At 37.4% G+C, this 21,895-nt stretch overlaps 1 protein-coding gene across 2 annotated transcripts in view; it reads left to right on the forward strand.

Moving 5' to 3' along the window:
• csmd3a (CUB and Sushi multiple domains 3a) overlaps positions 1-21,895 on the forward strand; it is a 288,864-nt gene that overhangs the window by 170,035 nt on the left and 96,934 nt on the right. For both annotated transcript variants that reach the window (XM_058747031.1, XM_058747032.1), the window contains exons 32-36: positions 1,801-1,914; positions 6,561-6,656; positions 6,837-7,040; positions 18,735-18,859; positions 20,359-20,455. In XM_058747031.1, coding sequence (XP_058603014.1) covers positions 1,801-1,914; positions 6,561-6,656; positions 6,837-7,040; positions 18,735-18,859; positions 20,359-20,455 — 636 coding nt within the window. The remainder of the gene's footprint in view (positions 1-1,800; positions 1,915-6,560; positions 6,657-6,836; positions 7,041-18,734; positions 18,860-20,358; positions 20,456-21,895) is intronic.

Raw genomic sequence — 21,895 nt, forward strand, 5'->3', positions numbered from 1 at the left:
GCATTTCTTTAAGGGTTGTCAGTAAAATAATGTCCCGATAATGAGCTGCCAGTACTTTTTTCTGTTATTTTACAGATTTATTTCTTACAGTCCTATACAGTCTTTTGTGTGTTTCTTTGCTTTACCTCCTCAGGTTAATGTCATGTATTGCTGAAATTGTCTTAATATGTGCTGCTGCTTTCAAACGAAACAAATGTGCAACTACCATACCTCGTCCAATTACAGGAAATATATTTCTTTTAAACGCCTGAAAGTAAAAAGAGCGAGCAAGTTTGACTGTGAATTATTCATAGGAAATGACAAACATATGGCTCTGTTTTTCTCACCTTGTGCTCTGTTCTATAGTGTTTTATCATCTGTCTAATGTACGGCGATTGCCTGAAGGCAGGCTCTGTAGCGAGGCCCTCGGGCGAACCAGATTCACTTACTCTCTTTAGAGTTTGAGTATCGACTCCTCTGCTGGTTTATAGCTTTATTTAGAGTTGCAATATTAATTTATTGCATTTCCCTGCAGAAGTTTGAATCTCTTGTTAGGGCTTTTGTGCTGTGACTTCGGTAGAGTTGGTTACTGCTAAATTCAATAAGTGATGATTGTGTTGGGAGCACTGCTATAAGGGGGGACAGAAATATGAGCTATATTGTTGAAGGTGTCATATACTGGAAGTTTTATTAGCTCTAGGACTACTTGTTTCACCCGAGGTCCCTTTGAAAGACAACACCATTTCTGGTATGCCTTCAACCCATATAGAAGTACCATCACAAAAGAGATGTCTAACATATCAGTTGCATTTCTGAATGACTGAATGCATGAATAGTATTAACATATAAATTACTTGTAATAAAATGTATTATTTTATTGGGAAGAATAAAAATCAATGCATCATTAATGAGCTAAATGTAATATGCTTATTTTATTTTATTTTTTAAATTATTTTAAAATACTATTTCTACGAGTAAATAAAGTAAATAAACCATACTTTACCATATACAGTATCACACTTCTAACTACTACTACTACTAACATTAGTTAGTTAGGCAAATATAACTGATTTTTAAAAGTAGTTTATAGGTAAGAATAACATTTTTTCTTTTTATTTTAAAATAATAGAAATACTATTTCTATGAATAAATAAATACACAAAACAAATAGGCTGAGATCTCCATATGAACTTAACCAAGTCTCATCGAATTTTTGTGATTTAAAATGATCTATCCACATTCATCTATCACTGCATGTCAACAGCTAAAGAATAATTTGCAGATTTTCAATCAGTGTTGTGCTGTTAGTAATATAAGTAAATGAACAATTGTATTATTTTTCTGTAACCTGCACCACAATATCCTGTTTATTTGCCAGCAGAAACTTTACCCGCTGTAGTTTTATAAAAAAAAAAAAACACACAGCTTGCCACAGCTGTTATTCTCTCTTCATGTAGCACTGATTTAAGGAAAGAAAGAAAGAAAGAAAGAAAAAGAAATTGTGTTACTACTGCATTAACAGCTAACTTTTATTAAACCCTCATCTTGCCAGCGGTGACTAATAAAGTCATGTTTGATTTCAAGCTGACTCGATTTCATTCTATGAAAGAGCAACATCTCAGCAAAAAAAAAAAAAAAAAACCTTCCTTTGGGAAGTGATGCCAGCTGATGAAAAATTTGTAGAGATGCTATACTGACCTGCATGGATATAAATACACAGTAATCAGGTCTTATATACTAAAGCAAATGAGTTACGGCCAGTAAACAACAGTGAATGTTTTTTAAGAAGACTCTGTTTTTTCCCTCTGTTTCTCACTACAGTTCTCTTCGGCCAGTTTATGTTCTTCCAGACGACCCCTAATGATGTGCTGGAGATCTTTGACGGGCCCTCAACAGAGTCTGCGCTCCTCACCTCTGTGCACGGCTCTCATTCAGGTAAAAGGCTTTGTTTACCGCCACCGTGTGTGACCAACTAAAGGCACGTCTGCCGAGACGAGATGACATTAAATCACATGAAGGACTGCTGCAGTCAGATCTCATTCCCAAAACTGTTCCGCTGCGCTGAATGTCGTGTTGTTGTTAATGTGCTTCTGACATGCGGCTGGGATTCAGAAATCTGAAACCACATTGAAAATCTGGGACTTTTTGACCATTTAAATATGAAAATAAACTGTTAGGATTAATAAAGAAATAAAATTATTTTAGATTCTGCACTATTTCTATATAGTATAGTATAATATAATGTATAAAAAGTTTAGTAATCTAATTAAATTAATTAATAATATAATACTTTTTCAATACATTTAATAATAATAATAATAATATTTTTACATTATTATTATAATGTTTTTTATTTCAGTTTATTATATTATAAATACTAAACGTTAAATATCACATACTAAACATTAAATTAAAATTATATATTAAATTTGGTGTTGGGGGAAAGTTACTTTTAAAAGCAGTGCATTGCAATATTGCATTAAAGTAACTGCATTACTTAGTTACATTTTACGAAAAGCAATGCATTGCGTTACTTTTTTGTCAACTGGGCTGGGCTTGCTAGCAAAAAGTAAATGAATAATAATATCCTTATTTAAGCAATAAAAAAAATAAATAAACACAAACGTGATGTTCAACTGAAGTTGTTTTTGTAACTGCTTATTTGAAAAAGTAACTCAGATATTTTGTTGTAAATTTTCAAGTAATGCGTAAATTGAAAAAAGTAATTTGATTACGTAACACATGACTAGTAATGGGTTTATATTATTTTAACACATGTATATTACATTACTGTAACGTGGCTGACGAGACATGAGACGTGCGGATCCATGTGCAAGCTTTTATTTAAAGGCATGGTCATAAATACAGGCAGGGTCGAAACAATGGCAAACAGGTATGGCAGGGACAAGACAAAGAGTAAACCTAGGGCAAGCGTGGGTCGACGATCGGCGAACAGTATCCAATGGGGCAAGGCAGAGAGATAATCCAGGTACACGAGCTATAATCCAGGCAAGGGAAATAATCTGAGTCCGAACAGGGAGACAGGGGTAAACACTAGGAACACAGACTAGAAAACAACAAAAGTTCCATATCGCAGCTATCACTAGGGGAGTGAAAAACGCAGAACAATACAGGAACTGAGAAGAAACACAGAATGGCACAGAAAGGGTTAATCCAGGAAACACGGTTAGAAACAAACACAGGGGAACAGGTAATCCAAGACTATGATACTGACAAGGGCTCTGTGGAGTAGATACGGCTAGGGGAGCGGTAAACGCATACAATATTCGGCAGTGAGGCAGAGAAAGTCCAAGGCTTAAATAGAGTGTGTGATAGCGTGTGTGTAGGATCAGGTGTGTGTGTGATTAGTGCAATGAGTGATTGATGACAGCTGTGATATCCATGCAATGGATGATGGGAAATGTAGGTAGATGAAGTGCAAGAGTCCATGTGATGAGCGAGTGACCTCTGGTGGTGAGGGAGCGGAAGTGCATGGACCAGATTAGTGACAGAGCCCCCCCCCCCCCAAAGAGCGGCTTCCAGACGCTCCACACAGTCTATAATCCAGGAGGGAGGTGGAGCGGAGGCGGAACAGGGGGAGGGATGGAGGACAGAATGAGAGTTCATTGACGGCCTCCATAGCCGTGAGAGGACAGAACGAGAGTTCACAGACGGCCTCCTTGGCCGTGATGGGACAGAACGAGAGTTCATTGACGGCCTCCATAGCCATGAGAGGACAGAACGAGAGTTCATTGACGGCCTCCATAGCCGTGACAGGACAGAACGTGAGTTCAGGGACAGCCCTTCTGGCTGCGACAGGACAGGACGAGAGTTCATTGACGGCCTCCATAGCCGTGACAGGACAGAACGAGAGTTCATTGACGGCCTCCATAGCCGTGACAGGACAGAACGAGAGTTCAGGAACAGCCCCTCTGACTGCGACACGACAGGACGAGGATTCGTAGATGGCCTCCATAGCCATGACAGGACAGGACGAGAGTTCAGGGACGACCTCCTTGACCGAAACTGGACAGGACGAGGAATCAAGGACAGCCTCCGTGGCAGAGCAAGACGAGAGTTGATGAGTGGATACCACTGACACCTCCGGAGGTTCTGCAGCGGTTGCCGCCACCTCTGGAAGTTCTACAGTGGTAACAGTCTCCTCAACCGCAACTCGACAGACTGAGAGAACATTGCAGGGCGCCACCACCATACAAGGGGCTGAGGCGAGCCCCGCCGCTTCTGGAGGTTCTGCAGCGTGTGCCGCCACCTCGGGCAGTTCTGCAGTGGTGTACGCAGCCCAAACGCAACATAAAGCGATTCCCATCAGGGGAAGCGCTTCGGACAGGGGAATATGCAAAAGAACAGGAGGATTAGAGTGAGTGGGTTTGGGGATACCAGCTGCGCGTGCAGACACCAGCGGTACATCCCTCAAACTAGACATCAAACCAGTATAATGGAAGACTGACCTTGATGATCTCTGTGTTAGCCGTGACGGGCTGTGGCTCTGGACGGTCAGCGGAGACGTGACCCGGCTCTGGACGAGCAGCTGGGACGTGCTGCGGTGACTCTGGACGAGCAGCTGGGACGTGCTGCGGTGACTCTGGACGAGCAGCTGGGACGTGCTGCGGTGACTCTGGACGAGCAGCTGGGACGTGCTGCGGTGACTCTGGACGAGCAGCTGGGACGTGCTGCGGTGACTCTGGACGAGCAGCTGGGACGTGCTGCGGTGACTCTGGACGAGCAGCTGTGACGTGCTGCTGTGACTCTGGACAAACAGCTGAGACGTGACTCGATTCATGACGACCAACTGCGACTTGGCTTGACTCGCGAAGATCAACTGCGACTTGGCTTGACTCGCGAAGATCAACTGTGACTTGGCTTGACTCGCGAAGATCAACTGTGACTTGGCTTGACTCGCGAAGATCAACTGTGACTTGGCTTGACTCGCGAAGATCAACTGTGACTTGGCTTGACTCGCGAAGATCAACTGTGACTTGGCTTGACTCGCGAAGATCAACTGTGACTTGGCTTGACTCGCGAAGATCAACTGTGACTTGGCTTGACTCGCGAAGATCAACTGTGACTTGACTTGATTCATAACTGGCAGCAATGACATGACAGGGTGTTGTGGTGGTCGCCATTTTGTGAACGGGATCTGGTGCGTCCGCCATTACCATATTAGACGCGGTGTCGCGTTCCTCTTCTGCAACACCCACAGTGAACAAAGAGCCAGCACACAGTAAAGCATAGTCCAAAAAATCCGTTAAACTGCAGTTAAATTTCCCCTCAGGTAAACATGACTTCACTGGCTCACTCAATCCAAAACGGAAAATGTCTTTTAATACAACCTCAAAGGGAATCATATACGCTAACTCACAGAATTGAGTGACGTACTCTTCGATGGATGAACTCCCCTGTCGTAGATCGAGCAGCTGGTAGAATGGGTCCATACCTGACCAGGGTCCGTTAGAAAAGATGCTGGATCCTCGTGTGGCCGAGTATTTTGTAACGTGGCTGACGAGACATGAGACGTGCGGATCCATGTGCAAGCTTTTATTTAAAGGCATGGTCATAAATACAGGCAGGGTCAAAACAATGGCAAACAGGTATGGCAGGGACAAGACAAAGAGTAAACCTAGGGCAAGCATGGGTCGACGATCGGCGAACAGTATCCAATGGGGCAAGGCAGAGAGATAATCCAGGTACACGAGCTATAATCCAGGCAAGGGAAATAATCTGAGTCCGAACAGGGAGACAGGGGTAAACACTAGGAACACAGACTAGAAAACAACAAAAGTTCCGTATCGCAGCTAACACTAGGGGAGTGAAAAACACAGAACAATACAGGAACTGAAAAGAAACACGGAATGGCACAGAAAGGGTTAATCCAGGAAACACGGTTAAAAACAAACACAGGTGAACAGGTAATCCAAGACTATGATACTGACAAGGGCTCTGTGGAGTAGATACGGCTAGGGGAGCGGTAAACGCATACAATATTCGGCAGTGAGGCAGAGAAAGTCCAAGGCTTAAATAGAGTGTGTGATAGGGTGTGCGTAGGATCAGGTGTGCGTGTGATTAGTGCAATGAGTGATTGGTGACAGCTGTGATATCTGTGCAATGGATGATGGGAAATGTAGTTAGATGGTGAAGTGCAAGAGTCCATGTGATGAGCGTGTGACCTCTGGTGGTGAGGGAGCGGAAGTGCATGAACCAGATTCGTGACAATTACATTATATTATATTATATTATTATATTATATTATATTAGAGTGACATTAAAGCTAATTTTTTCAGTTCAACTTTTCACTCAAGTTATTCCGATACTGTGTATAGTTATAATAAAATATGTTGTATTAAAAATATAAAAAGATGCAACACACATTTTTACTCATAGCCTCAGAACTTTGGTATAACCTCTTGTTGGTATACTGAAGAAACATGATTTCCTTTAACCCTGTCGATGTGGCAGCACTCAGCAGATTTATTGATGGTCTCATTTATGCTGTTGTTGTTGCTGCAGACAGATAACAGAACTGTTTTTCTTTTCCTCACTTCCTCAACTTTCTCATTTGATAGGAGAGCCATTGCCGCTGAGCTCTGCCAATGAAATCAGCATCAGGTTCAAAACCGAGGGACCAAACACAGCTAAAGGTTTTCATTTTGTGTATCAAGGTTTGTACTTCTCAACTAATCTCTTGTAAACTTGAAGTTACTTGTGCTATTTTTGCAGTATGCAATATGTACACTGTGCACAACATGTTTTCTGTGTGTGCAAAAAATGCAAAAGATGTTACAGACTCCAAACCTTTGAATGGTAGTATATATTTGTTTTTTCTTCTTGCATTTCTGCAGCTGTTCCGAGGACTAGCGCTTCCCAGTGCAGCTCCGTGCCCGAGCCTCGCTACGGGAAGCGCATTGGGAATGACTTTGGATTGGGCACGGTGGTGCTTTTCGAGTGTAACCCAGGTTACACTCTTCATGGTGCCAGTGCCATCAGGTGTGAGGCAGTGCCCAACACACTGGCTCAATGGAACGGCACTGTGCCAACATGTGTCGGTATGTACACCCCCACACGTCTGTGCGCACAATACTGCCCCCTGCTGCTGGGGAAGACCTGTGGCGTGGACATCAGCTATGACCAGATGACCAGGCTGAGATAGAGGCTCTGTTCCAAAACTTAGTGCGCTGCCCTCATAAGGAAGCATTTTAGGTGCATCCCAGGCTGTTCTGAAATTATTTTACGGCCTTCTCAAATGCCCCACAAGACCCATAATGCACTGCAAAAGAGTTCAGGAAAAAGTGAGAGAAATGCTGATCAGACATATCATGAATTAAATATTTAAAGTATATGTTTATGTGTTTGTATATGTTTAGTAGTGTTTATTCATTTTCATAGCAGTATTTATTTTATTTTATTTTATATTAGATTAGATTAGATTAAATATTATATTATTTAATATTAGAATAGATTAAATGAATTCATGACAACAAAATAAAGAAATTTATACTTTAATTAAAGGTATACTTTAATTGCATTTCTTAATTTGTATTATTCATATTATTAATATTATCAGTAATATAATTCTATATATGTGTGTGTGTGTGTGTGTATATATATATATATATATATATATTAATGAAATTAAGTAAATGTTCATTTATTTTAAATTTACTAGATTACTGAAATTATTAATTAATAGTAATTATTAATTTTATATTAGTATTTATAAATTTATATTGTTATATCAGTATGTTGTAATAAATACATTAATAACAATGAAATAAAAAATATCCAAATTAATCAAAGATTATATATTTTAATTATGTTTCTCAAATTGTATATAATATATATGTTTCAATTACATGCTATTTTATTTTAGATATTACTAGATTGCTAAATTTTTAGTTAAATAATAATTTAATTGTATTTATAATTTTTATGTTAATATCTATACATTTTAATATAGATTATACTAAATATTTAATATAGATTAATATAATATATACATTAACATCAAAGTTAAGAAATATTGCATTATTTGACCTATTATTTGTGTGTGCTGTGAATTTTTAGGCATGATTATTAAGTAATTCAATTATCACAATCTTTGCCTAGCAACATGTTAATGCCAAATTTCATTGAAATCAATTGTGAGTCGAATCTGTGGAGCACTATTTGTATGGGTTTCTGCATTTGTAGAGTGTTCCAGATAAGTCACGTATGTAGTTCCATGGTGGTTTGGATGCTGGTCCTTAGAAGTCACTCACTATGTTGTGCAACAGAGCCGGAGAGATTTGAGGGGGTTTTATTAAAAATAAATGTGCTGGGAGCTAATGGATACAGGAGCGTTCACACAGTGTGGAGGCCCCCATGAAATGCAATTTCAAATAAATGCGAATCTCGGGTAAATCTCTTGATGCAAGTTGACAGAATACTTTCCTTCTAGCCGTGTCCTCATACAATTTAATAGAAATGCTCCTATGAGAGAATCAACAGGCGCTGGAAGCAAAGCCGCCATCCTTACGCTCTCTCCAACCAAACAATGCGGCATCATTTTCTCAGTGTATAGAGTAAATAGTCTTGATTTTATAGTACAGAACTCAATATCTTACTGTTTTTTTCTCCTGATATCTTTTCATCGTCATTTTTCACCTTCACTCTTATCCTTGGATTTAATTGGCTTGTTTTTTTTTAAAGCCTTACCTTAAGATTTCTATGTAAATGGCTTCTTCACATGTGAAATGAGTATTTGCACATTCTTAATGATAAAATCACTGTATCGATCAGCCTCACATTCATAACCAATATTAAAGAAATAGTTCCCCCAAAAATGAAATGTACTGTTACTTCACTTACCCTTAGGTCACCCAAGATTACCTTTTTTGACCTTCTTAAGTAGGACAGTCGATATGATTTTTTAGCTGAAACCGTGGTCCTTGGTGATTCATAAAATGCAATTCAACAGCTACCGTCACTTTTGGAGTCATAAAAGCTTTTGGAGTTATGAAGCAAAACAACCGGTCTGTGCAAGAAACTGAACATTATCGACAACATTATTTTTATTGAAATTAACTGTCTGGAAGAGTCAGTTTAAGGAAAAGAATCAAACTCTGTTTGCCTGAGGCTCTGGATTACAGGTAATAATGTTGCAAATAATATTCAGTTTCTTGCACAGACCGATCATTTCACTTCATAAGACCTCAATATATCGTCAGGAGCCATGAGTAATCATTTTGTCTTGCCTGTATATGCTTTTTTGACTCTAAAGTGATGGTAGCCATTGACAATCTCCAAGGACTACGGTTTCTGCTAAAAATCTTCTTTACTGTTCTGCTAAAGAAAACAGTCATCTTGGATGGCTTGAGGGTGAGTAAATTACCAGCGAATTTCATTTTGGGGTGAACTACCTCTTTAAAAACCAATGAAAAGTGTCCATTTTTAACTCCTCCTAGAAATTAGCAACTGAAAATGATCAAATCCCTCCTTTCTGTGCCGTCTTGTGCGGTGGTGCTGTAAGAGGGTAAATCAAATGCCTCACCTCTGACAGTAACACCTGTTATCATCGATTATTTCCGCTAAAGGGAAAAGCCTCAATGAATCACCGGGAGTTTTATATTCATTTTTACAGTGTGTGGGCTTTGCACACAGGGTTGCTATTGGTAACCACTCAACGTAATTCTTTTTTCATGGCATTTTCTGCACAGGTACTGCAGGTCCATGTGTCCATTACTGGATCCACCTTTGTCGCTTTATGTCTTGTCTCCTGAAATAATTCTTAAAATAACATGCACGCACATTGTTTTGATGCTCATTATTCAGCAGCTAATGTCCTGGCTTAGTGGTTAGCGCACAGTCTGACATGTTGAGCCGTGGTCCTCACGTGGGAGGCACAGGTTCAGTTTCTGACGTGTCGGATATCCTTCCACCTCCATTCCAGCCTTTTATTAGGGATGATAATAGGCAGATCTATTTTGACACACATCTGCTGTCACCTGTCAGTCACACACAGGGTTGGCGAATTGAGTTGGTGCCAGTACTGCAGAAAGATTGCTATCATTGGCTTCAGTTTAGTATTAAAAAGATGTAGTTTCGGTAATACCGAGCGTTGGTGCTGAAGTACCTGTATGAAAAGTAGCTAAGCTAACTGCACTGAAGCTGTTTAAAGAGAAATGTCTCTATACAACAAATACTGTATAATAATTAGTATTTAACAATTCATTTTTAGTATGTTTAATATAAAATAATATACAATAAAAAATATAAAATAATAATAATTAAAATAAAATGGTATTCATTTTATTAAAATACCATATAGTTATATTTTAATTAATCTAAATTAGTATTTTAATGCTACTTAATTCTGCAAATAGAGCATTAATCTAAATTAGAGTGACGACAAGGTAATATTAATGTTTCCTATTTACAAATCTAAAATTTAAAAATAATAATTAAATTACAGTCTATATAATTTGAATATTATATTATTAATAATATAATTTAGTATATCTAATACTTAATCTTAATATATTATATTACTAATAAAACAAATTCATTCTGCAATTGTATTACTACTACTAATAAATTTTGCAATTAAAGCATTATTTTAAATTAAGGAGACAGCATTAATTTTCCATTTTAATTTATTGTTTAGTATTTTTACTCATTTAAAATCTAAAAATAAATAAAATTATAAATTATAATGAAAACAATTATAGTAAAACATAGTCATTAAACTGAAATAATACATTTTATTAATATTATATTATATTATATTATTAATAATAATAAAATATTGCCGTCGGATCATTAATCTTAATTTGCCATTTTAATTTAATATTTAGTATTAACTTATCTGAAATAAAAATGTAATTGAAATATAATTTATTTTATTAAAATATTATATTAAATTATATTATATTCTAATGATACTAATTAATTCTGCAATTATATTACTACTAATAAAAATTAATTGTGCAACTAGAGCAATTGAAATAGGGTGACAACATTATTTTGCCATTTCAATATAGTATAATACAGCTGTGCTTAGTAAATAAACTGTGCAACCACGGACAAAAAAAATAAATAAAGAGCCAGCAATATGTAGACATACAGTAAACTTCCAGAGTGCAGCGTTAATGAAGCAGATGGAGTCTAGTGTCGCTAGCAAACCAAACAACACACTTCTGCTAGCCATGATCAAGTGTTAACATTAGCTTTTACCCACACGTGTGTTACTCTATTTATGGTAGTGGCTCCTCACGTTCCATTGATTTACATGAAATTGCTCTCTGCCCTGAGCGACGTGCTCATCCTCTCTTTGAGCGCCGGCTGCTAATGATGACATTAACGTAGCTGGAAACCTTTTTGATTATAGCGGGGGCGTGAGAGCGTGTGGGACATCACCTGTGGAATATAGATGCGCTCCAAATGGAAGTCAACTGAATAATTGCGTTGATTTAACCAAGTTTATACAGGCAACAGAAGGGAGAATAAAGAAGGAAAAGACTAAAGCACAAACGGATGTGTGGTATTTCTTTTTCTTTTTTTGCACGGTACAAAAGCGACGACGTGCCGCCCGGAGGTGCACCTGGCGATTGAAAACAAAGTGATTGACTCAGGCCTCCAGATCGCCTCTGTGCCTTTGACAGATAGCGTCAAATACTGCCTGTGAAGACAGAACGCCCTTGCGGTAGTTAACATCCAGAGAGGATTCGCGCTTATTGATAGCTACACAAAAGGTGCTGAGCACAATGTCTGGCGACGCCTCAACAAGCAAATAAAAATTGCTTTACTGAGCTCTCCAAAGGTGACAAAAAATGTCAGGCTTGCCAGAAGATTCATTTCTCGTCCTTTCAATTTATTCCAGTTAGAGTGTTTTTTCCCCCTGTTTTTGTTCTTAGCTGATGCTTGTGTGCTTTTGAATGTTTTGAAAGCTCTAATGAAAATGGAAAATTGCAGTCATTTGAAATGACGTGTTTCTGGTCAATTAGAAAGCACAATGCGGTAATTGCGAACATACAGCAGCGGCAATTTAACATATACATTACGAGTCCTTGGGATCTTTGTCACTGACTGATGATGAAAAGGTTATGCTTTGCAAGTTCTCAGTGTAAATGTATCTAGTGCAATAAATCACTTACTTAATCAGTATTTTGTCATGTTTTCCAGCAAACATAAAGCATCTGTAAATCAAGATAAATCAGTAAGTAGCTTTCAGGGAATACATCTTAAATTAATTGTATTTTTCTTACCGTTTCCAGTTTTTGTTGTTGTTTTAAGCGTAAATTTGATAATATGCTTTTGCTTTGAACAAGATAAAACTATTTGCTAGTGTGGAAAGAAAACAAGACAAGAAAATACTGATTACAAGAATGATTTGCACTTTTTTTTATTCGCTTATACTCCAATAGACCAGTGTAAAATATTTGTACCGATCTTGACGATTAATGAAAATGAGTAGTTCACCCAAAAATGAATATTGTCACTCCAAACCTGTATGACTTTCGTTTCTTTTTTTTTTTTTGAAGGTTATGCTGGACACTATTTTCCATGTTGCTCTATATAAACATAATCAGGCAAAATGACAAAATGCACCATAAAAGTATCTTAAAAGTAGTCCATATGACTCTTGTACTATATTTCAAGTCTTATGATGCCGTTTTATGATAGTTTTGTGTGAAAAACTCAAAATTGGTGTCCACTCGATGGAAGCATTCATCACAGTTGGTGAGAGAAGTAGTGATGTCTGATTTGTGAATGAATCATTGTCTTGAGTTTGATTCTTTCGATTGATTCTTTGATCCAGTTCACAAGAGCAGACTGAATGATTCATTTACAAATTGATCCGATCCAGGTCTTGAATTCAACTTATTAACTCAACAGTCATGTAGTAGTGGTACTGCATGACTTGGAATATAGTATATGACTCATATAACTATGCTTTAATGATGCTTCCTTTATCTTCACTAACTTGCAAAAAAATCAACAGTGATATTCCTTTTGTGCTCAGCAGAAGAAAGTCACATGGGTTCAACAAAATGACAAATGTTATTTCTGAGTGAACCATTCACTCTTAAATTCTATACCTTGCAATGTCGGCTAATAGGCAGTTTTGTTTATCCGCTCTAGTGTCCGGTTTTACATAGATTGAATTAGTGTCTGTCGGCTGCCTGTGACCAAAAATATTATTATGCTTGCACTTAAGCTCGACAACTCTTCAGAAGATAAGAGTTTCTGGCTGCTCAAAGGATTCCTTCAGTGGGCTGAAATATGAGAGGAAACTTCAAATAGAAGGAGTGCAAGGTTGAATAATTGAAAAAGATGAATGCATAATGCTTTTTAAGCAGAGCAGGATGAAGCCAATATAAAAGATGAAGGTCTCGGGGATTGCGGCTGCGGCCACACCACACAGGACACTGCATCTGGAAGAAGTCGTTCGAATTCCCGGGACGTAATGCATGAAAAATAAGGAGCCTTTTTTAATGCATAACTAGTCCATGTTATGTCCGTGCTAGATTAAAGCAGATGCGGCGACATGTATTAACATTAATGTGTGGCACTTCAGTTCTGCACCTGGTAATGACATCCCACTGGAGTTGGGTAAGGATGGACCGACCCAGTTGATTGTTGGCTGGTTGCTTCAGCAAGAGCATCATTAAAAGCAGTCCATTCTCTCACAGTGCTTTAGAATACAGCTCTGTTTAGAATGGAAAATATTATGGCTGTAAAGTAATCAATAATGTTCTCTTATGTAGTCGTACAACCAAAATAATACATTATTTTGGTTGTTGTTAGCATAGGCCTATTTTCTTGTTTCGTAATATTTTAACAAATCTTGAAAACTTGCTCTGCCTCAACAACTCTCCTTTTCAGCCCAACTGTAAAAAGTATTGCGAGTAGTGTTTCATGTTGATTTTATTTGGCCTTCTATGGTGCTTTTTTAAGTGTCATGTAATATACAAGGTGCTTTATTTCACTTATGTACATATTTAAGGATTCTATTTTTAATATGCATGTATTATTGTTTCAATTTTGTATTTATTAATATAAAACGTCTGAATTTAACCCTACTGTAGGTAAAAGTTAATTTTTTTTCATTGCTGGGATCAGATCGTTTATGAATCACACACAAGATCTTATATTCCTTATAAAAATATGAAATTAAGATCCATTGCTGGAATCCAATATTTATTAAATTTGTGCTACTTTAAGTTTACTTAAGAAAGTATATTACTCAGCAAACACTTTTGAAGATGTTTTCCTAAATCTATTGTAGACTCTTTATATAAAGCAAACTTTAAAAACCTTAAAACAATGTTTAAAGGTTTTTAATTTGCTCTTTATAACATTTTGATTTGTTACTCACTATTATTATTTATTTGTTTGTTTTTTCATTTTACATTATTTCAGAAGGCTTTGCTTGATATATTTCTCTGCCATGTTTAGTGATGATAAATGGATTGTGAATAGTGTTTCATGTAGACTTCATGCCAAATTTATATCTATTAAGGTGCCTTTAAAATACTTAATTTTGAGATGATGTGGCCCTTGCAGAGAGGATCTCGACGCTGCTATAGCTAACGGTATCAAGCTAGTGCTTAAAGAGCAACAAAGTACTCTCGATTCGGTAGTGGCTTCGACTGTAAGAGAAGCGATAGACTCTGTACTGACCCCAGCACTCCGTGATCTACATTTGGATATACAAACAACCAACGATTCTGTAAAAGAGCTAAAAGCAGAAGTTTAGAAGCTAACCCTCGTAGCGAAACAGACACATTACCGGGTCAATTCCATTCAAGCAGCTTCACGTGAGGATAGGAGGACAGTCACAAACTTAAGAAATCAGCTGGAGCAACTCCCCGAAAAAATTATGGACATTGGAGATAGGAGCAGGAGAAATAACATATGACTGGTGGGGTTGCCGGAGGGGGCGGAAGGCTCAGATGCAGCTGGTTTCCTCAGAGCTAATCTTTCCAAGTGGATCCCTTCCCTGTTAGGCCGTGACATTGAGATTGACCAGGCCCATCACGTGTATGACGGAAAGAAAAACTCCGATCGGCTGCGTACTCTCATCTTCCGTGTACTAAGATGGCATGATAGATCGGAGATCCTGAAAGGTGCTCGGCAGGCATATCTGGTGAAATACACGCAGGACAATGTCACGCTACTATTTTTTCCCGACTTTAGTCCAGCCACAACTACCAAGAGAAAGAGCTTTAATCCAGTCTTGAAGAAGATGACAGCATTGGTCTCCAGCCCTTCCTCACCTATCTGGCGGTAATTAAACTATGGCACAAAGGTGAGCAGATGATGTTCAAATCTCCTCAAAAGGCAGAGGATTTTGTTACTTCACTGTCACTGAAGACGTATTCTGCAGCGCTACAAAGCAGCGGGAAGGCGTCGGCTACCGTCTCCATCCTCTCCGCTCAACGAGGGAAAATTAACGATGAGGTCTGCGGTGATCCTAACTGCCCTGAAGAGGACAATAACAAGGTGGCCATGGACACTTGTTAATTTCTTTTTGGAATCTCGCTCCTGCCCTGTACGTTCGTCTGCTGATTGGTAAATAATAATGATTTATTTTTCTTTGTTATTATTATTGTTCTTCGGGCTGATGAAGAGCAGGTTCAATCACTACGCTTTTGGCTCAGTGGGCCTTTGGGGACATGTCTTGCGTTGAGGCGGACTGGTCACGCATCAACATTTGTTTCTGTTGTTTATGCAGACCTACACTCTCGGTAATGTGCGGTCTGCTTTGGTTTTTATACACAGTTGTTTGTCGTTCCTTGTTCTTGTATTTTGTTTTTGTTTTTCTCCTATGTTTTTCTTCAACAGACATCAATACTTTTGTTTATTCTGCTTTTAAAAGAAAGAGACTATGCATCTAGGTGGATTGGTATCTAGGATGCATGCTAATGTTTACATGTCACTGACAGTAGGGCACTGGTTTTGTTTCTCTTCACTTGGACAGAATCTTGGCATTGCGAGCACACAATGCATGTTCTTAATATCTTATCATTGAATGTGAATGGCCTAAATTTTCCTATTAAGCGTACCTGTATATGTAAGGGATAATCAACGGCTAGCTGTGCATTAAACGATTTGAATGCACGACGTGGAGGCGAAGAACCTCCATGTTGCCTCCACGAAGTGCATTCAAATATTCATTCAACGGCATTCAACGGGATAGCATCGGGATAGCATTCAACGGCATTCAACCGTTGATTATCCCGTTTATGCCATGGTCATTTGCCAGCATTCACATATTAAAGATGTTAATAATATTTGCGCTGCAATATTTGACCTGAACGATAAAAATGACAGTTATTTTCGTCTGTATTACTATTCAAATGTAACTGTATGTTACTATGGTTACCAATGTTTATAGGAAGCGCATTAATATAGAACGTGATTAAACTGACCTGGAACTACCTGTGCAGTTAAACAAATTTAATCAACACCTGCCAGCCAATCAGAATCGAGTATTCAGACAGACCATGGCATAATAAAATATTTGCACCGTAAATCGATTTCCTGTGCCCTGATACAAGAGTCTCATTTAAAACAATGCGATGTGACACGTTTTCAAAACAAGTATTACAAACTGGCAGCCTTCACTTGTGCCCCTAATAAAACTAAGGGGGTTCTTATCTTAGTCGATAAGAAGTTAAATTTAACTATTGAACATACCAGGAATGAGGTTTTATACGCTGTAAAATACATAATGACAGGTTAGCACTGGTCTCCATTTACTGCCCGAATGAGGCAGACAATGCATTTTTCACAAATATTTCCAATATATTACTTGAGCAGTTTGATTGTCCTTTAGTGATGGGTGGTGATTTTAATGCTGTTTTAAAGGGGTGGTCTGCGTACTGCACATTGTCCGGAAACTTCACGCCCATTACCTTTACGGGCGACAGTTGCATGTGCTCCGGTCAAATGTAAATAATGGTGTCAATATTGCCATATCAGTTTGAGCCAGAATCAGACCCAGAAAGCGGTAATGAAGAGAGTCAAGCAGAACTTCTGCAAGCACAACTGCTGCCTCTGGTTTTAAAGTTGGAACCGCTCCATGTTTTAGTAATAGTTTCTGTGTGAATCCGGCATTGAACTCGTGTAGATTCTGGAAGCTGTCTTCCGTAAAATGCGCAGCACAGAGAGCTAAATTAGGATTGTAATTGTCAGGAACATAATCAAACATAAATTTTAACCATTGTTGACGAACTACAGCGTCCGTAGGAAGCCCGAACACAGAAGACCTGACAGCTGGGTGAAAATAACACCGTTTCGACGGCATGGCTACAACTCTCCACTATAACTTTTCCTCTTCTACAAAGCCGCAGAACATGGCCTTGCCCACTTTTTTGCATGTTCCGGAGGGAGGGGTTGATGCAAATTTATGGGTTTGTTACATATGCAACCCGGGAAGTATCTCGTTGTAGTCCCATATGAGTCGTTTTTGTAGGCATTAAACTTCCTGATTTTTAAAAGACGATATCTCCGCTTACGTTGAACTTTCAGTGCAGCAAGTTTGCAGATACTGTTCATGCACCAACAGCAACATTACACACTATTTAAAATGAAAAAAGTGAAATCGCAGTAAACCACCCCTTTAAATCCTGCACTGGATAAATCTCACCCTGATACTACAGCTAACCCATCCTCTAAGTTATTGAATAAATTTATCACTGAACTTAATGTAATCGATCTTTGGAGAATCCAGAATACTACATCTAAGGACTTCACTTTTTTTTCTAAAAAGGGTGGAAACTCTGATGGGAGGACCTTTCAAATTTTGTAACAACACACCCTTATGGCACAACTTTAATTTTTTATTTTGAAATCGGCCATTTGTCCAGCCCTCTTGGTCTACATTGGGCAGAAACACATGCGGTGACTTATATGATAAACAGGACTCTGCTCACTTCAAGAACTAAGAACTAAGTTTTGTTTACCAGCATCATCATATTTTGTCTTTTTTCAGTTATGTTCTGCTCTCAAGGCCTATGGAGTTCCCTGGGCATCCCCTATTTCCTCTCATCCTATATGGGATTGGATCGCACCACCCTCTGGTCGGCCATCTGTTTCTTTAATATATAGTAAACTTAATGATCACACTGCAAAGTCTCTTTCTAATAAATCTTTTTGAAAACAGATTTTGATTTATCGGTCGACTGGGAGAGGTGTAGTCTAATCTAATTTTAACTTCTAAAGACTTGGCTCATCATCTTATCCATTTCAAAGTAATCCATAGAGCATACATAACTCCTTACAAGAGGTTTAAAATGAAACTGCAATCGACCTATAACTGTCATATCTGTAACACTGTATCAGCAGGTACTTTTCTCCACTTGTTTTGGGAATGTCCAATTGTTGTCAATCTATGGACTCATGTGAATTCTGTTTTGTTCCTTTTACATCAAATTGAAATTGACATTGTTGATGGTGTGTCTGTTGTTCCCCCCTCCCTGTTGTTTGTTTGAGTGGATGTTGATTTGGAAAAATAAAAAGTTGATCCCAAAAAAAAAAAAAAAACTTAAAAATTATTATTTTATTTTATTTTATATTATATTATTTTTCTTTAGATAATTATGCAATTCTTTGTAATCTGTTTTTTTTTGTAGTTATGTTTTATATATTTATTTTCTATATTATTTGGCTCAGAAAGGGTTTGTTTACTTGATTTTGTTTGTTGTGCCTCTCTGTCATGTTTAGTCTGTCTTTTTTTTCCTAAATCTGTCTTTCAGTTCCGTGCGGAGGAGTTCTGACCATGCGCCGTGGGACCATTCTGTCTCCGGGTTACCCCGATCCCTATGACAACCATCTGAACTGCGTTTGGAAGGTCTTTGTGCCGGAGGGGACCGGAATCCAAGTGAGACAAAACCCTTTGTTTTTTTTTTCTTCTTTTTTTGTGTCTTCTGAAAAACACTGTGGATTATAATTAGTAGAAGTGTGTCTAATTACTTAACACTCGTCAGAGGATTAAAATATTCTCAAGGGAATCCCATTATTATTAGTTTGCTTCATTATTGAACTTTACGTATTACTGAATATTACATTTTTGTCCTTCCTTACAACTTCTGAAGTTTAAGCAGGTAATACTGCATTTTATAGTTATGCAATATGTTATACAGGGGAAAAAATTTATTAAGATATTAATGGTGAACCAATATGAGTTTTCAATGGCTGATACTGTATCTACTGTAATGTATAGCAGTGCTTTTGCTTTACATTGGACATCAAACACAGTACCAGGATTGTTTATCGTTATACTGCTTAGGCCGAACAATATTATTAACATGATATAAACTGAATAGAAAAATTGTGTAAATACAAAAACAACATAAATGTGATTCATCATCCAAACACATGGAACAAACACTGGACCAAATGTTGATTTAGCATTAGTCATATCTCCAAGTGATATTACCATATCACCAGATTTGACCTTTTGATTGATTACACAGCCTTTGACGTCAACAACAGAAGAGATGAGAGGTGTTTTCTCCTCATTTTAAAGATTTATAAGCATATTTATTTAATTATTGCATGATTATATAACTATTTTTATTTTTTATTTTTTTTGTTGACAACAAATATTTATTGAATTTTTTTTTTAGGGAACATTAATATAAAACAAAAAGCAGCTGTACAAATTTAGAACCCACCCTGACCCATCCCACCCCTGGTAGACTTAAAAAATAAATAAATAAATAAATAAAAATAATAAAAATAAATTAATTTATATTAATAGATAAATAAATAACAATAAAATAATTTTTACAAAGATTTTAGAAAAGATGACACAACTTTAAAAGCTGAATGCCATGAATTTACAGTTTTCACATTAGATCCATGTTTATGAGAAGTTGAGATTTCCATCGAGATAACAAATTTGTCCAACAAATACACAGTCCAGGTTTGTCTATCCACTGTGTGAGGAGGATTCCAACGGTTGACTAGGATTATATAACTATTTTTATTTTATTATATGCATTTAGCATTGTCTTTTTCTGTCATACAGTACATATTCCTATCACACCAGAAATGGCTCATTTTTATTTAGATTTATATAATAAATATTTACACCTTAATTGCAGGCCTATTCATCATGTAGTCATTCAGTTGATTCTTTGAGCCTGTTAGCAAGAGCAGACTGAGTGATTCCCAAATTAATCCAATATAGGTCTTGAATTCAACCTTCTAACTCACCAATCTGGTCACAATGGTTAGTCACACTATTTACTCATTATTAAAATGAACATTTAAATTTGACAGACATCACCCAGGACTTTAGTATACTCAAAACTAGATAAAATATATATTAAAAAATATTTTGTAATATTTTTATGGGTTTTTTTTTCCCTGTAGATTACAGTTGTGACTTTTTCCACCGAACACAACTGGGACTCTCTAGACTTTTACGATGGTGTTGACAGCAATGCTCCACGTCTAGGGAGCTATTCAGGTAAGATGGAAACCATCTGTTTTTTTCCCTAAATTTGATATTGTTTTCCAAATAACCCAAGCACACCATGTTGACTTTAATATATTCTGCAAATACAACTGTTGCGCACTCATCCCTGGTGTCATGTATTTTTTTGCACACTCTAGTCAGTCTGAAAAACTCTATGTATTGCATCTGTGAAATAAGACAATTTTTTGTAACCTCATGCCGCCTGGCTTTCATCTAGAGATTTGTTTTGTCATCCAAAGCACATCAATATTTGAGCTGTCGTGGGATATCATGGATCAACAGTTTTATAAGTAGCAGGAGTGAACTCCAAGTGTCAGAGTTTCCCTGGTGAAGTTCTCAGTATAAGTTGGAGACAGAATGATATCAGTGTAGGGCTGAAAACTCAAACGGCAGAGGCCTTAGAAGTCAAAGACAGATTTGAATTATTTGCCACTGTGGATTTGTTTGCCACAATATATCCTATTTATTTTATTTTATTATTGTATGTATTAATTATTTATTTTTCTTTTGTTTTTGTCATCTTTTGTTATCTTTTTTTAAATTTTGGTTTAGACTTTTTATATACTTTTTTTTTCTTTGCATTTCATTTTATTTTATTTATTTTTTGTTTTGTTTTTGTAATCTGCTGGTGGTTATGAATATATTTGTTTGTTTGTTTTGCTTTTTACGTTATTTTTCTCCACTTTTTCTTATATTTTTATCTCTTTGTTTTTCACAGAGCCCTCAGAAGTGAAAAACAGATTTTAATTATTTGCCACTATATTCAATGGTTTCAATGGTTTTATTTTATTTTTGTTTTTATTTATTTATTTATTATATATATTATTTTTTATTTTATTTATTTTTCTGTTGTTTGTCATATCTTTTGGTTCAGAAAATGGTTGTTTTCTTTACAAAGGGTTTGTCTAGGGGTTGTGTTTGCCATGTTTACTTTTTGCTATCTATCTATCAGAAAGGCCTTTTTTCCTCTTGATATAGACTTTTACAGACACTTTGTTTTCTCTTTAAAGTGGGAGACAGAATGATATCAGTGTAGCGCCAGTGACTCAGATCGAAAGAGCCCTCAGAAGTGAAAGACAGGTTTTAATTATTTGCCAGCGTATCTCCTCAACCGGGCGCAAGCGTCGCGTCAGCCACACAAAGCAAAATAAATATGCGCTGACCTTAGCGGGTGCCATCCCTCTCAGACAAAGCATTAAGTATTGTTGACAGTTAGACGTTTAATCTGCTCGGAGGACAAATGAAAGATTAAAGGAAGTTATGGGATGGAGATGCCTCGTGCATAAAGAAGGTGAAATGGCCGCGGACAAAATATGCTTGGATGCTCTTCATGTGGGAAAAGGCTGCAAGTGTAATGCCTGCCTCTATTCGTCACAACCTCTTTAGCACTGAACGTCAGCGGCCGCTCGACAAATAGCCCATCATCCAGAT

This window comes from Onychostoma macrolepis, chromosome 16, assembly GCF_012432095.1.
Source record: "Onychostoma macrolepis isolate SWU-2019 chromosome 16, ASM1243209v1, whole genome shotgun sequence".
Lineage (NCBI taxonomy): Eukaryota > Metazoa > Chordata > Actinopteri > Cypriniformes > Cyprinidae > Onychostoma > Onychostoma macrolepis.